This window comes from Kogia breviceps, chromosome 12 (assembly GCF_026419965.1).
Source record: "Kogia breviceps isolate mKogBre1 chromosome 12, mKogBre1 haplotype 1, whole genome shotgun sequence".
In the NCBI taxonomy this organism is placed as follows: Eukaryota; Metazoa; Chordata; class Mammalia; order Artiodactyla; family Physeteridae; genus Kogia; species Kogia breviceps.
In genome coordinates this window covers 50,069,200-50,083,730 of record NC_081321.1, presented here as the reverse complement: position 1 = coordinate 50,083,730, position 14,531 = coordinate 50,069,200, and the positions used below count along the sequence as shown (strand labels likewise).

The following is a 14,531-nucleotide window of genomic DNA, read 5'->3' as shown; positions in this document are numbered from 1 at the left end:
TGACAGAGAAAGGTAACTCCAGGACAAGTATGCACAACTTCCATTTTTTTCTTTTCATCATTTCACCCCCAAAATATGTTAACTGAAATCCACTGAGAATAAGATGGGGAAAGTAGTAAGTCTTAATACAAGAAGTACAGAGCAAATACAAATTTCTCTAAGACAAAGCACAAGATGCCACAGAAAATACTATGTTCTTTCCACATTTTAGGACCACAATTCCTTTACCCTCCACTGAGTAATTTTCATAGCAGATACATGAATAGTGAGTCAGTATTTCAGTGGTCCTGGTTTCCTTTGAATAGAGAACCAGTAAAACCAAGACAAACACATTTTTAAAACTCCGTAGTTTAAAAGAGGGACTGGGTTGTGGAATCTGCCTTGAACATTTTTTCATATATATATATATATATATATATATATATATATATATATATACACACAGGTAATTAGTACTATTGTTCACTGAAGAAGAATATCTTCCAACTGTGCACACCAATGTAACCTAACAAGTTATTTTTATAACTTGGATATAGTTTTATTATTATATCAGAGGGCCTGACACAGATGAATGATTTTCTGAGAGGCTACCACACCATCTGTCTGGAATAAGAACACGCAAAGGAACTTTGGTAACCCTGTACTGTAGATTCCTTCCCTTCAGGAAACCTCAAAGCTCAAAGGTGTAGGGCCAAGGGCAATAAAATTGCCAGGTCTTGGCCAATGGACCACTTTTGCAATACTCCGGGACACTAGGGTCAGACAACATTATTTTTCATATGCAACACTAATAATGTAATTTGTGACTAAAAAGAAGGTCACCTCTCTGAGTCAGTGACTATTACCTAATTGCTTGAAGGATTTTTCCAGACAGGTGGTCTGGAAATGTTTTACTTATTGACATCTCTGAACTTTTCAAATCTTTTGCCTCCTAGATATCTTGTAGAAAGTGAGACAACACCACACACCTTGTAGTTTTGAGAGCATTTCCCCAAACAGAACATTGTCTTACTTGATCCTCAAAGTAACCTCAAAAGTAGGTAAGGCGGGTACTTTCATTCCCACATTAAAGATGTATAACCGAGGCTCATGCAGTCACAATGAAGGACTCCCAGGGTCGAGTCCAGCACTCTTAGTGTGACAGCCTTGGGACTCAGCGTGCATGAACTGGGAAGCAAAGTGGAATTATCGCTAAGAACTGCATCTCAGAAAATCTTTTGGTTTCTTTGCCTACATTTCATAGATATTCTTCTCAGACAATCAAATTTATACCATGGCCACAATATACAAATGTTCTGACCAAAAAGTCATGTTCGTGTATCTACAGAGTAGATAACCTTATAAAGTGTTTACTTTTTCCTTTTTTCTTCTTTCGTGAAATAGCCTGAAAACAGCTCCCCCTTGCCGTCCTTCCAAGCGTATCTTCACCAAAGTATAAAGGCAGAGCTAAGGGAGAGCGTTAGTAATCCTGCCCGTCTCGTGCCCCTCAGCTGGGCTCCAGCTGTCCAGAGTAACTAATTAATAGGTAGGTGGTCTTTTCTCTCTGCTTCAGCGAGTCTCTTTTCTGCCTGGAGGTTGCCTCTTTCTCACCCACCAGCACAAGGAACCTGGCGGCTTTTCGCTCCGGTGTCCTGGACAGCCGCTCTGCAGCAGCGGCTCTTCGTCCGCCCGAGGAGATGTCCCCACGATTCAGTAGTAACCAGACGAAGTCCCCACGGACTACAGTGGCCCAAATCCCGCCCATCCCAGCTGTGGGAATCAGGCTTTTCCCGGAGAAAACCCCAGGAATCAAGTTTAGAGAAAACTCCTTAAGTCCCACCCACCCCCCAACACGCTCCCAGGCCCGGGGGAAACTGGAAAACCAGGAGACGTTCCTTTTCCCCCGCTGTAGATAAGTGCACTGTACAGGCAGCCGCTGGGACTGCCAGCTCGTCCTGTTACCCTGCCCGCTTCTGCGGGCAGGGTAACAAACAGCAGGCATCAAAGTTACCGGGAAGAGAGCGCCCTTTAAGTCACCCAGTTGTTACCCTACAGAGGAGGGTGGAGAGGAGCGGGGTTGGTGTGAGACGAAATTCCCATAGCCAAGTTGCCCTGAGAATAAAATTAGACTGGCTTCCCCGGGATGGGCGGACTCGCTGCGGAGGGAGACACCCAAACTGAAGCAGGTGGGCACACGCGCCAAGTTCAGCATCAAGAGCACCCGCGCGGGCTGTGGACTCGGGATTTCTGCGTATCATGTTGACAGCCTCTGTTGAAGTCAAACGCGGGGGTTAAGGTGACCCCTGAGGGAGGCTAGAGGAAATGATGGTAAACCCTGAAAAGGCATGACATGTCCAGATCTCCAAGGTTTTTTTTTAGAAAAGAAGAGAGGGAAAGCGCCACGGTCAACCCCCTATTACGCCAAGTAATCCGCGAGTTCCCAGCCCCACCCCTGCAGCAGCGATGCAAAAAGGACATATCACCGACGTAGGGAGGGGGGGGGGAAGAAAACCCCCAGGGGAGAGGGAAGGGAGGCAGCGAGTGTAGGCACCGAGCAGTCTCCAACCACTGGGGCGAGAGGGAGCGCGATCTGGGAAAACAAACTCCACATCAATAATTTGAGTTTGGAGCCCAGTGCTTTCAGAGAAGCGGAACGCACCTCCCCAGCTTCGCCCGAGTTGAGACAGGGCAGCGCTGGCGAAGGGGCGGGCAATTCGACCGAGAGTGGCCGAGCTCGCTGGTGGGACACGCTGCTCCGGGAGATATCCGCAAGAGAGCGAGCAGATCCTGGCTCGCGGTGAGCGCTGCAAAGAGGGAGCGCACCACGCGAGCAGGCGGGAAGGGAGAGGGCCTCCGCCGAGGCTGAGGAGGCTCTGTATGGACAGCATGAGTTTCTCCGGGAGCCCCGGCGCGGGGCCCGCGGGCAACTCCAGCCCATGGTGGCCTCTGGCCGCCAGCGGTGCCAACACCAGCGGGGAAGAGGAGGCGCTCGGGAAAGGCGACAGCCCGCTGGCGGACGAGCGCAATGAGGAGCTGGCCAAGCTGGAGATCGCCGTGCTGGCCGTGATTTTCGTGGTGGCCGTGCTGGGTAACAGCAGTGTGCTGCTGGCGCTGCACCGCACGCCTCACAAGACGTCCCGCATGCACCTCTTCATCCGCCACCTTAGCCTGGCCGACCTGGCCGTCGCTCTCTTCCAGGTGCTGCCTCAGCTGTGCTGGGACATCACCTACCGTTTCCGCGGACCCGACGGGCTCTGCCGCGTGGTGAAGCACCTGCAGGTGTTCGCCATGTTCGCATCGGCTTACATGCTGGTGGTCATGACCGCCGACCGCTACATCGCCGTGTGCCACCCGCTGAAGACGCTGCAGCAGCCTGCGCGCCGCTCGCGCCTCATGATCGCCGCCGCCTGGGTGCTGAGCTTCGTGCTGAGCACTCCACAGTACTTCGTCTTCTCCGTGGTCGAAGTGAGCAACGTCACCAAGGCCTACGACTGCTGGGCCAACTTCATCCAGCCCTGGGGTCTCCCCGCCTACGTGACCTGGATGACCGGCAGCATCTTCGTGGCGCCCGTGGTCAGCCTGAGCACCTGCTACGGCTTCATCTGCTACCAAATCTGGCGCAACGTCCGCGGAAAGACTGCGGTGCGCCAGGGCAAGGGCGCCAGCGCGGAGGGCGCAGGTAGTGCCTTCCACCAGGGGCTCCTGCTCGCGCCGTGTGTCAGCAGCGTGAAGACAATTTCCCGCGCCAAGATCCGCACGGTAAAGATGACCTTCGTGATCGTGACGGCTTACATCGTTTGCTGGGCTCCCTTCTTCATCATCCAGATGTGGTCTGTCTGGGATAAGAATTTCCCCTGGGTCGGTAGGTGTCGCGGGACGATGGAGTAAGGTGCACAGATGGGGTCTGTGTGCTTGGAGGGGGCGGGAGGGGGAAGGGAGAGAGTTTCTTTTCATAATATCCTCTAGGGCAATAATTTTTAAACTTCGTGCATGAGAATCACATCTTGAGCGGAACGGTTAAAAGCCAAAGTCGTGGGGTCCCCACCCCAGACGTTTCGATTCAGTAGATCTGGAATGGGGCCCATGAATCTGCATTTGTAACGAGCTCCTAAAACCACAAATCCAGAAAACTGTGCCCTAGAGTCAGCCGCGCAATTACAGAATAGAATAATGATTTTTTTGCCAAAGCACTAACCGCTGTGTTAATACCCTGCTTTCAAGTCTGCTGGATTCAGAGAAATATGTATACTGTCACAACTGCTTTTTGCTAGTTTGTGAAAAGTATTGCAATGTAAAATTTTTGTAGAAATGCCCCAAAGTAAGGGTAAAACGGACATATTTTTAATTTGAAAATAGTTTTATTTATTCCTCACCCAGTTAATAAATATAATTATGTATATTATGTACCAGATTTTATGCTAGGTCCTGGGGGTATGAAGATTAAATGTGGTGAAGAAAGATTCTTAAGTCAATAATTTTAATTTGGCATTTAGCTAGTGTTCCATTTCTTATCATAATGTTTTGACTTTTTCCTCCAATTACTTTAACACTTTTTTCTCCCCAGTGTTTCAAAGCAGGATTATTGATAAACTCTAAATTTGTTAGACTGATTCATTAGTCTTTCAGCACTAACTTGAACACACAGTTGTATATCTCTCCACACAACTCTTGTAGTTTTCTGAGAATGTCCTCTGCACCTACTAGCTCATTTGATTCCTTCACAAACTAGGAAAACCAGCTTCACAAGAACTTACCCCCAAAAGCATTATTTAATATTGTATCTTGAAAAAAATTTTGTCTGATAAGGAAAAGAAATTTTTTTCACATCAAATATATTACAGAAATGTTACTGACAACATCTGTAATTGGGAAATAGGTATCTGGGAAGAAGTGTCTCCTTTTGTTATTTGTGATATACTTTGAAAGTTGTGTGTACAAATTAAACACTTGAGAGTGAATTTAATTCAAACAAATAAAAGTGCTATAATAGCACTGATGATGAAAAATACAACATAATGCTATATTTCCTGTCTTGTTTGATCTTGGCAGCCTCTTAGGTATTGCCAATCAAATAAAAAAATTCAGCCTATTTGTTGCTTTATCAGGATTCAGACACAATTACTAAAAAATTCTTCACTTGTGCACAAGTATGTCGATGATTTCCATTCTTTTTGAATACGGTCTTAGTCACGGATCCTGATCACCTTTAAGAGTAGCATCTTAGCACAAAGTTTGATTAACTAACCTGTAATTTATTCTGGCACAACAAGAGTGAGAAGACCCAAGTTCATAATTAATAAGGGAAAATCAGTGCTTGCCTATTATTCTTATCTTTAGAAAAGGTATATTCTCTGTGCAATAGTTCTATGGTGAAAGGTTATATTATGTAGTTTACCAGTGCAAATACACAAAAAATAGTTCAAAGGACTGTTGGAATTTCTTAATTTATCTCTTCTTCATAATATAATTTAATTGTTCAAGCCACAATCAAAGATGATTTTCTTTTAAAATCAAACAAAGCTTCTAATTAACCAAAGAAAATAACTAAATATTGCATCTTTCAGGGACCTATTTCAACTATCCCCTTCAGTATAGATTTCTTATTACAAGAATATGTTTAATATTGAAAAATTTAAAACAACTAAACATGGTCCATAATGTCATATTTTGCCTGAGTTATCAGGATGGATATAATTTGGTATATGTGGCTATAGCCTCTAGAAATTTCACTGAAATGGAAGCCATTCTCTAAGTGCTGTGTTCATTAGCACACGCTAGTGCTAACACAAAGGATTCAAAACTTTATTAAGTTATTTAATATTCTTAACCCCTTGAAAGTCCCACTCATTCTACTTAAACATTTTAATAGTGGTTTAAAATCCCTGAATTAATTTCAAGGCATCTTTCTTATGAAAATATTTTACAACCAAGCAATTTCCATTCAACAACCATTTCCCTGACTGATAAACAAAATACTTTATTTCCTATATTGACCCATAACATTTTCCAGCTTTCATGAACCAACAGAAAAATGAGTTTATCCAGTGCTGTCACTTGCATTTGACTAGTTAAATGCTCTCCCCTTATGTTTTCCATACAGAGTCGGAAAACCCGGCCACCACCATCACTGCATTACTGGCTTCCTTGAATAGTTGCTGCAATCCCTGGATATACATGTTTTTTAGTGGCCATCTCCTGCAAGATTGTATCCAAAGCTTCCCATGCTGCCAAAACATGAAGCAAACATTCAACAAAGAAGATTCTGACAGTACGAGCCGAAAACAGACTTCCTTCACTAAGAACCGAAGCCCCACATACAGGACCGGCACGTGGAAGGACTCAGCTAAATCTTCCAAGTCCACCCAATTCATTACTGTTTCATCCTGAGCATGCAGCCTGACTCCTGTAACGGACTTTCCAGCCCACTGACTGAATCCAGCTAGAAATTATTAGAACAAATATAAGATAAATCGATCTGTTGAGTACAAGACTGTGCTTCTAGTTGCATTTTCACATTGCTACAAGCAAAAGCTATGAATTGTTTTATATGGAATGTTAATAAAAACAGGCTACTAAAATCTGCAGACGTAACCCAGAAATAACATGTCATATTTCTAAAGGAAAAATCATAACTACCTGGCTTTATATTTTGCTGTGGGTTTCTTTTCTTTTTATTTCTGACATAAATAAGGTTTGGTTGGTTTAGAAGTCATATAATGTAGGAGCATTATTTCTGGACAAAGTAAGCTCATCATCAGCCTTAGGGTTTGAAAGGAATTAGAAGAGACTTCAGAGAAATTATGTTTCCGTCCAGTAAAATCAATTTATGTATCAGAAAATGCAGTCTCAAACCGTGGCCTGGAGTGGGATGGTGCCTTGGAGAGGCATGAGAGCTTGAGGCATATTGAGTAGGGGGTGCCTGTTGCAGAGTGGAAAGAGGAAAGTTCTGTTAGAAGCTATAATCACCTCCATTTCAAAACAGTAACTTTAAAATTGGCAGTTCCCTCTTTTGGTTCCTCATGTTTTATTGATTGTGAGAAGCATGATTACCAAGATGCTGAAGGTTAGAGAAAATGTTGTCAACTGGCCGATAATATCTTTTTCTTCCCACCACAAAGTTGCTTTAAGGTCAGATTTGTACAACAAATATGCAATTTTATTAGAAGAGGAGAAAAGGTAGATTGCCCAAGGTATTATGTAGGCTTTCTCTAGAAAATTGTAAACATGTTTTGGCCAGTGTTACATGGTATCCTGTGCTATACTGGATATTAACACCATCATTACTTCATGTCTGAGGAATCCAGATTCATAGATATGAGTCTCCTAAAGAATGACTCAGGATACTGAATGTTCCCTCATGTTTAATTAAAAATAACTTGGTCTTTCCTTCTGATCACCCACCCGTCAAACAGTCTCACAGTGGAGGAGAAGCAGGGCTGGGCAGGAAGAGGGCAGGGAAATAGAAAGAAAACTGCTCTGCATCTGGTCTGGCTTCCTTCGTTATTAAGTGCATGACTTTAGGCAAATGGCTTAAAAAGACATAAAGCCTCCATTTCCTAGGCTGTACAATGGCATTGATAACACTTACCTCACAGGGTCCTTGTAAGGACGGAATGAAATCAAATGTGTGAAAAGATTTTCCTAAACTGTCAAGTGCTGTATGAGTGTTAGCTCTTGCTTTTATTACAGTCTTTTGCCCGGGTGGAAGTCTTCAAAACTGCACAGTTTTTTCCTGTTTGCTTTTCATTAACCAGAATGTGTTGGTTTCATGTCTGGCACACAAAATCCTAAAATTTAAATATAGCTCTGCTGATTAATCGGAAAGCATCACCAACGGCCACTGTTAAGTCTAACTTCTGCCTAACCAAAGCTTTCCTATTTAAAGAGAGAATTTGCTTTCCTTTGACTGCAGGTAAACTGAAGCCAGCCAAGAGCATCAATTTCTTTCATTTCTAAACAGAGGTAAATTACAACACTACTTGGCTGTTGTTACTGCATTTTTCATTAATAGAACTCAGTGGGGTTTTTTGAGCTATTCTGCCTGGCTCCTTTTCCTTCTTAGAGACCTTGCAATGATTTGAGGATACATCATAAATACTTTGCATCCCTTAGAAGAAGTAATAGCTATTTTAATAGTATTATTGGTCTTTTTAAAACTTTGTCGATAAGAAACTGAGCACTAAATGGCACCACGAGAACCTGGAAGCATTAACCTCACTCCTCTTCATTCTCTTGCCTTTCCAAATTCTCAGGCCTTTTTCTCCCTGTGCCTAAAAAAAAAAGTTTCCCAATGTTTAGAGATTAAGCCTTTAGGTTTTAGAATTCTGCTTTTTTAAAAATAAGAAATATGTCTCTTAAAGGGCATTGTCCAATATGAGCCATCAATTAAATTCATCAATTCTTCATTATTTGAGTCATAGCAGCATCTCAGTATCCCTGCCCTCTGTAATGTTGTCAGCCCTTTTGACAACTCAGAACTAAAGCCTTTGGGGTTAGAACAAATATGAGCCCGCATTTTTCTAAATGCAATTCCAAAATAATAACCTCATAGTTCTTGTATAGATTGTTTCAAAATGTTGACATGTTATCTCCAAGTTAAAAAATTCGATTTGAATCTTATTTCCAGGGACATCTCTCAAATAAGGTGCAAATGAACTACCCAGCCATGTTTTCTCCTTTTAAATGCATCAGGACATGAGATAGTAGAAAAGGGGCTGGGGAGACACCAGAAGATCTGGCTGCTACTTCTGCACTAGGCAAGTACATGGTCTTATTCTTTGCGGTTTAGGCTGAGAAGCTTAACTTACCTAGCTGCTAAACTTTCCTAATGTTATACACCCAGGAATGGCATTTAGATCTCCCAAAACAATGTTCCAAATTGGAAGAGTCCTGACCATCTATTTCAGAAGAAAGGAAATTGTAGGTGGTAAGGAAGAAGAGTATGCTGGGAAGGGATGATTTCTCTTTCTTGACCAAAGAGAAGACCTGGGATATCTTAACAAATGAAGGTTTGCAGTCAAGGATAAATGTGTTGCATCACCTTATTTTATTTGGCAGTTACCTGTGGGAAGATCCTGCAAGTATACAATATTAATGTATCTATGTGGGTATGGGAAATGCAATTGATAACCCACCAATAAGGAGAAACTGGTGATATTTCTATTGGACATTTGATAAACATTAACTGATGATGAAAAAACCATTTTTAAGTACATACTAAGTGCTTAATGGGTTAATTTTGGGACATGTATTTTTAAAGTGTAAAAATAACTGTGAAGGAAATTACTGAAATTCTTTGGTTAATTAAATATTTGTCCTACACACAGAACTTCGACCATCAGCACAGAAGTCTTATGCCATGATTGAGGAAAAGGTTTTTGTTTTTGTTTTTCTTAAGACAGGGAGGTATTTTTTTATTTTTATTTTATTTTATTTTTTTGGCCACATGCATGGCATGAAGGATCTTAGTTCCCCCACCAGGGATGGAACCTGTGCTCCCTGCAGTGGAAGCACAGTGTTCTAACCACTGGACCACGAGGGAAATCCTGGGTGTGGTTTTTAAAGAGAAAAAAAATCAAGTAGTCTTCATAACATGCAGTACCCTTCCAAACTTATTATAGTTCCTAGAATGGACAGCCACTGATGATTAAGAAACAACTTTCATTCTGTTATTCACAAGTAAAGTAACCCAATTAGGTAAATTTTTATGTTTTTCAGACTCTAAAACCTAGCTTTTTGTAACATAATTGGACACTCAGAGCTTTAAATTATAGCTTCAGAGTTTGACCCTACCATAATTAGACGCCATCTAGAGAGAAATTAAGCCTCATCCTTACCTCAAATATCAGAGATTTGGTTCCTTTAAACCCAATGTAAATTGGGCCCTTATAGATTTTCATACTGGAGGCAACTTCTTTATTTAGACTAAGCTCAGGGCAGGGCTACCTGGGATGCTAGTCCCGGAGCTGTAGAAGCAGCCACTGTATCCCTGCCCTTTCCCTCCCTGTGGTTTTAGTCCCACTCAGTGTCATTGGCAACACTTGACATCATGAGTAGCACATGGAGAATAAATATTAGAGAATGTTTCTTAATTATAATTTGACCTCTAAATGTGAGCAAAAATTTAAGAACTATTCACAGGAAGAGTTATTTCCTTTAAGGCCCCAAGAGAGCCTTAAATGAGTTGAATCACATAAATTCCAGTGCATACACAGGCATTTTAAAAATATTGTTCTAACTCAGTTTTTAGGTACATTAAATTATGATGCAAAAAAATGTACATGTGACCTATAGTATGTCAGCATCAAAAATATATATTATAGGTGAAAATTAAATGCCATTTTTTATTATAGATATATATAGTGGATATATATTGCATCTTTTTACATTAATTTTTATGTTAAATAAAAACAAAGTGTTATAGAGTGAATTAAATATTTTTGTGTTCCAGGGTCAAATTAGCAAATTCAGAAAGGGAAATCTGAGAATAAGACTGATAGTAATATCAGAATAATTAACAATTAGCATTAATATAAAATAATTAGCATTTCCACATTTACACTTGAAAGTAGTTGTATTTATATCACAGGATTTCTGACTTAACATATTCTATGATGCTTTAGCTCATTATTATAGCGAACTTATTAAGAATTGATGTTGTGTATTTAGTATTCCATTTTTTGAACTGCTTTTTCAAATGTTCGGTATCTCCTAGCTTAGTATGCTGTAGAGAAGAATTTCAGTGTGTTTTCTTGGGACAATTGTGTGGTTCTGGTTTTGATGAATATTGAAATATTTTGTGATTGTATCTAATATTTGGTCCTTTACAGAAAAAAATAGCTTGTGGGATTATATATTTTTTAACATCTTTATTGGAGTATAACTGTTTTACAATAGTGTGTTAGTTTTTTGTTTACAACAAAGTGAATCAGTTATACATATACATATGTTTCCATATCTCTTCCCTCTTGCATCACCCTCTCTCCCACCCTCCCTATCCCACCCCTCTAGGTTGTCACAAAGCACAAAGTGTGGGATTATATTGAAATAACTGGTGGATTTATTACTCAGTTTTATTGTGTATTAGCTTGATTCTATAAATAAAAATAAATATCAAATTTGACAAATGGATAAAGAAGATGTGGTATATATATATATATATATATACAATGAAATATTATTCAGTCATAAAAAGAATGAAGTTCTGACATTTGCAGCAACATGAATGGACCTAGAGAGTATTATGCTTAGTGAAATAAGTCAGAGAAAGACAAATACCGTATGATATCACTTAAATGCAGTATCTAAGAAATAATACAAATGAATGTATATAGCAGAATAGAAATAGACTCACAGATATCGAAAACAAACTTGAGGTTACCAAAGGGGAGAGAGAAGGGGGGGAGGGAAAAATTAGGGGTAGAGGATTAACAGGTAGAAACTACTATGTATAAAATACATAAGCAACGAGGATATTGTAGAGCACAGGGAATTATAGCCATTATCTTGTAATAACTCTTAATAGAGTATAATCTTTAAAAATACTGAATCATTGTGCTGTACACCTGGAACTAATAAAATATTATAAATCAACTATAGTTCAATTGTAAAAATGTCTGATCAAAAAAAGGAAAAAAATCAAATTTGTCTGAAATAATTCTCTTACAATCTCATTTAATAAAAATATGTATTTCAAGTTAGTTATGCTGATTTTGAAAAAAACATAGACTTGCTCTACAGCTGGTAACTACTGATAGGTTCATATATGAGCACAAATGTGTTCATGTTTATACTCTTTGACTATAGCGAGAACAGGTGAAACTCCATAACTGCCTTTTCAATAAATTATAGTCACAAAAGCAAATTAATTTTGTTATATATTAAGAAAATCAAAATCATTGGGTTAGCTGAGGTCTTGTGTGTCATCCTCTAAAAATGTCATCTGTTTACTTGTTTCTAGAACTTGGTGAGACTGACTTCTGGGCCCATTTAATAGTCTTTCAAATCATAATTCTTTACCCTGTGGGCTAATAAATTCAGATCATATTAACTTTCAACTTATGTTGTAACATTATTTTTCTTTTACAAGTTAAACTCTAATAGCATAAACTAAAAGGCTTATTTTGAGTTTGGCTTAAATTCTAGAAGCAGTGAATGCCCAGAATGGAAGAAAGGGAATTTGAAGTCTCTATTTTAAAACACTGTTATTTTAAAACTCACTGTTATTTTAAAAGACTTATAAACGTTATAGAATAAACAGGATTCTACCAAAGCATATTTTCACAAGGTCCTACGAATCAGGTAGAACTGAAATAATAGTTTCATTGTATACGAGACGAGACTCATAAAGAAATGCACTAGTTTAAAATTCATTCATTCACTCATTCTCTATATGTATCCCTTCTGAATCTCTAGAGTTAAATGTTTCTTCCCTTCTGCTTTCCAAATGCCCTCTAAATACCTTCACTATGACACACAGCAAATGATTTGCAATGTTGGTTTATTGGCCTATCTTCTCCATGACAATCACATCGTGTTTATCTTTTAAGTAAAAGGTATGTCTTCTTCACCTGTGCATCTTCATATAGTAGATGTTGTCTATAGTAGCTGCGTGACTAATATACTTAATATAGATATTCTAAATATAAAATATATATATGGTAATCATATGTTACACATGTTAGACATTGTGAGTGTTTAACAAAAGTGAGAAGCTTTAATTATCAATATAAGAGCATTGTACAGTAAAAAAAAAATTTTTTTTTTAAAGGACTTTACCAGGGAATCAAAAACCCCAAGTTTTTCCACCATCAATACTTGAATGATCTTGGGAAAAATCACTTAAATAAATCTGGAGAGCCTAACTAATATCATCTTGATTGAGAAAAATGAACTTATAGATTCAAACTCAATCTTATTAGAAAGGCTCTGTCACCACCACAGTAGTGGACACTCATCCCTAGGCACAACTCAGAGGAATTCAGCAGAACTTAAGTAAAGTGTACGTTTATCCCCCTTCCCAAATCCCAGCTTCCATGGTTCACCAAGTCATCCATGTTTTGACCACAACCACTCTCATTAACTTGTCTTTCATAAGTATCTACAGCCTAGATGGATTCCTTAAACCTTGAGCTTTCTGTGCTCTCTCTCTCCTTTAATATCCAGATAAAATAGTTTTAGCCTCATCTCATGCATTGTGCAAAGTCTGTGCCTTTCCGTAGATCGAAGAGGAATCCTGAGTATTATGAACTCCTCCTTCTTTTGAACTCTCAATCCACAGCTCATTAGTTTACTTCTCATGACTATTTTTTTCTTCACTCATTCGCCCTGACACCCTCCAACAACTCTCTGAGCACTTGGCTTCCCTGTGTGATGGGGTTCCCCTAAAGGATGGAGTATCACATAGAGGTTTAGATTATGCCTCAGATGAGACAGTGATTCATGGTAAGTGTTTTAAAGGTCCATGGCCATCCCTTCTCAGGTTGATTAGTTGCTAATCATTCTTGCCTTTAGGACCTTGCTGGCTGCCATATTGCTCAAGTTTATTCTCTCTACCAAGATCCCGAATCCTTGTTTTTACAAATGCCAGTAATTAATCTTTCTTCCACCTCATTTTGTAGAATTATTTACCTTTTATTTGCCTAAAGCCCTCTCACTTAGACTCTGTCTTTCAAAACAGTGCATTGTCTGTAAGGTGTTTCCTCAAGCAAAAGACCCATTTTCATACCCAAAGGAATACTGTCTTTTTCCAAGATCAAAGAGTTCAAACTGCATTAAGCTTTTAAAATAACCTCTTTGTGAAATGCAAATAAAAACTACAATGAGGTATCACCTCACACCGTCAGAATGCCCATCATCAAAAAATCTACAAACAGGGCTTCCCTGGTGGCGCAGTGGTTGAGAGCCCGCCTGCCGATGCAGGGGACATGGGTTCGTGCCCCGGTCCGGGAAGATCCCACATGCCGCGGAGCGGCTGGATCCGTGAGCCATGGCCGCTGAGCCTGCGCGTCCGGAGCCTGTGCTCCGAGACGGGAGAGGCCACAGCGGTGAGAGGCCCGTGTACTGAAAAAAAAAAAAAAAAAAAAAAAAAAAAAAAAAAAAAAAAAAAATCTACAAACAATAAATGCTGGAGTGGGGTGGAGAAAAGGGAACCCTCCTACACTGTTGATTGGAATGTAAATTGGTACAACCATCATGGAGAACACTATGGAGGTTCCTTAAGACACTGAATATAGAATTACCATATGATCCAACAATCCCACTCCTGGGCATATATCCGGAGAAAATCATAATTCAAAAAGATACATGCACCCCAGTGTTCATTGCAGCACTATATTTACAATAGCCAAGACATGGAAGCAACATAAATGTCCATCGACAGAGGAATGGATAAAGATGTGGGACATATACACAATGGAATATTACTCAGACATAAAAAAGAAAAAAATAATGTCATTTGCAGCAACATGGATGGACCTAGAGATTGTCATACTGAGTAAGTCAGACAAAGGCAGATATCATATGATATCGCTTATATGTGTGGAATCTAAAAA

At 39.9% G+C, this 14,531-nt stretch overlaps 1 protein-coding gene across 1 annotated transcript; it reads left to right on the top strand.

Annotated features, from left to right (window-relative positions):
* Positions 1-1,379: 1,379 nt before the first annotated feature.
* Positions 1,380-11,076, top strand: AVPR1A (arginine vasopressin receptor 1A). The gene is made up of 2 exons (XM_059082215.2): positions 1,380-3,841; positions 6,080-11,076. The coding sequence occupies exons 1-2, from the start codon at positions 2,857-2,859 to the stop codon at positions 6,364-6,366; spliced, it is 1,272 nt and encodes a 423-aa protein (XP_058938198.1). The 5' UTR covers positions 1,380-2,856; the 3' UTR covers positions 6,367-11,076.
* The last annotated feature ends 3,455 nt before the right edge of the window (positions 11,077-14,531 follow it).

Excerpts from the sequence above, each read along its gene's own strand:
- AVPR1A (XM_059082215.2), top strand. The coding sequence starts at position 2,857 with ATGGACAGCATGAGTTTCTCCGGGAGCCCCGGCGCGGGGCCCGCGGGC. Across the intron at positions 3,842-6,079 it reads TAAGAATTTCCCCTGGGTCG|AGTCGGAAAACCCGGCCACC; the intron begins GTAGGTGTCGCG and ends TTTTCCATACAG.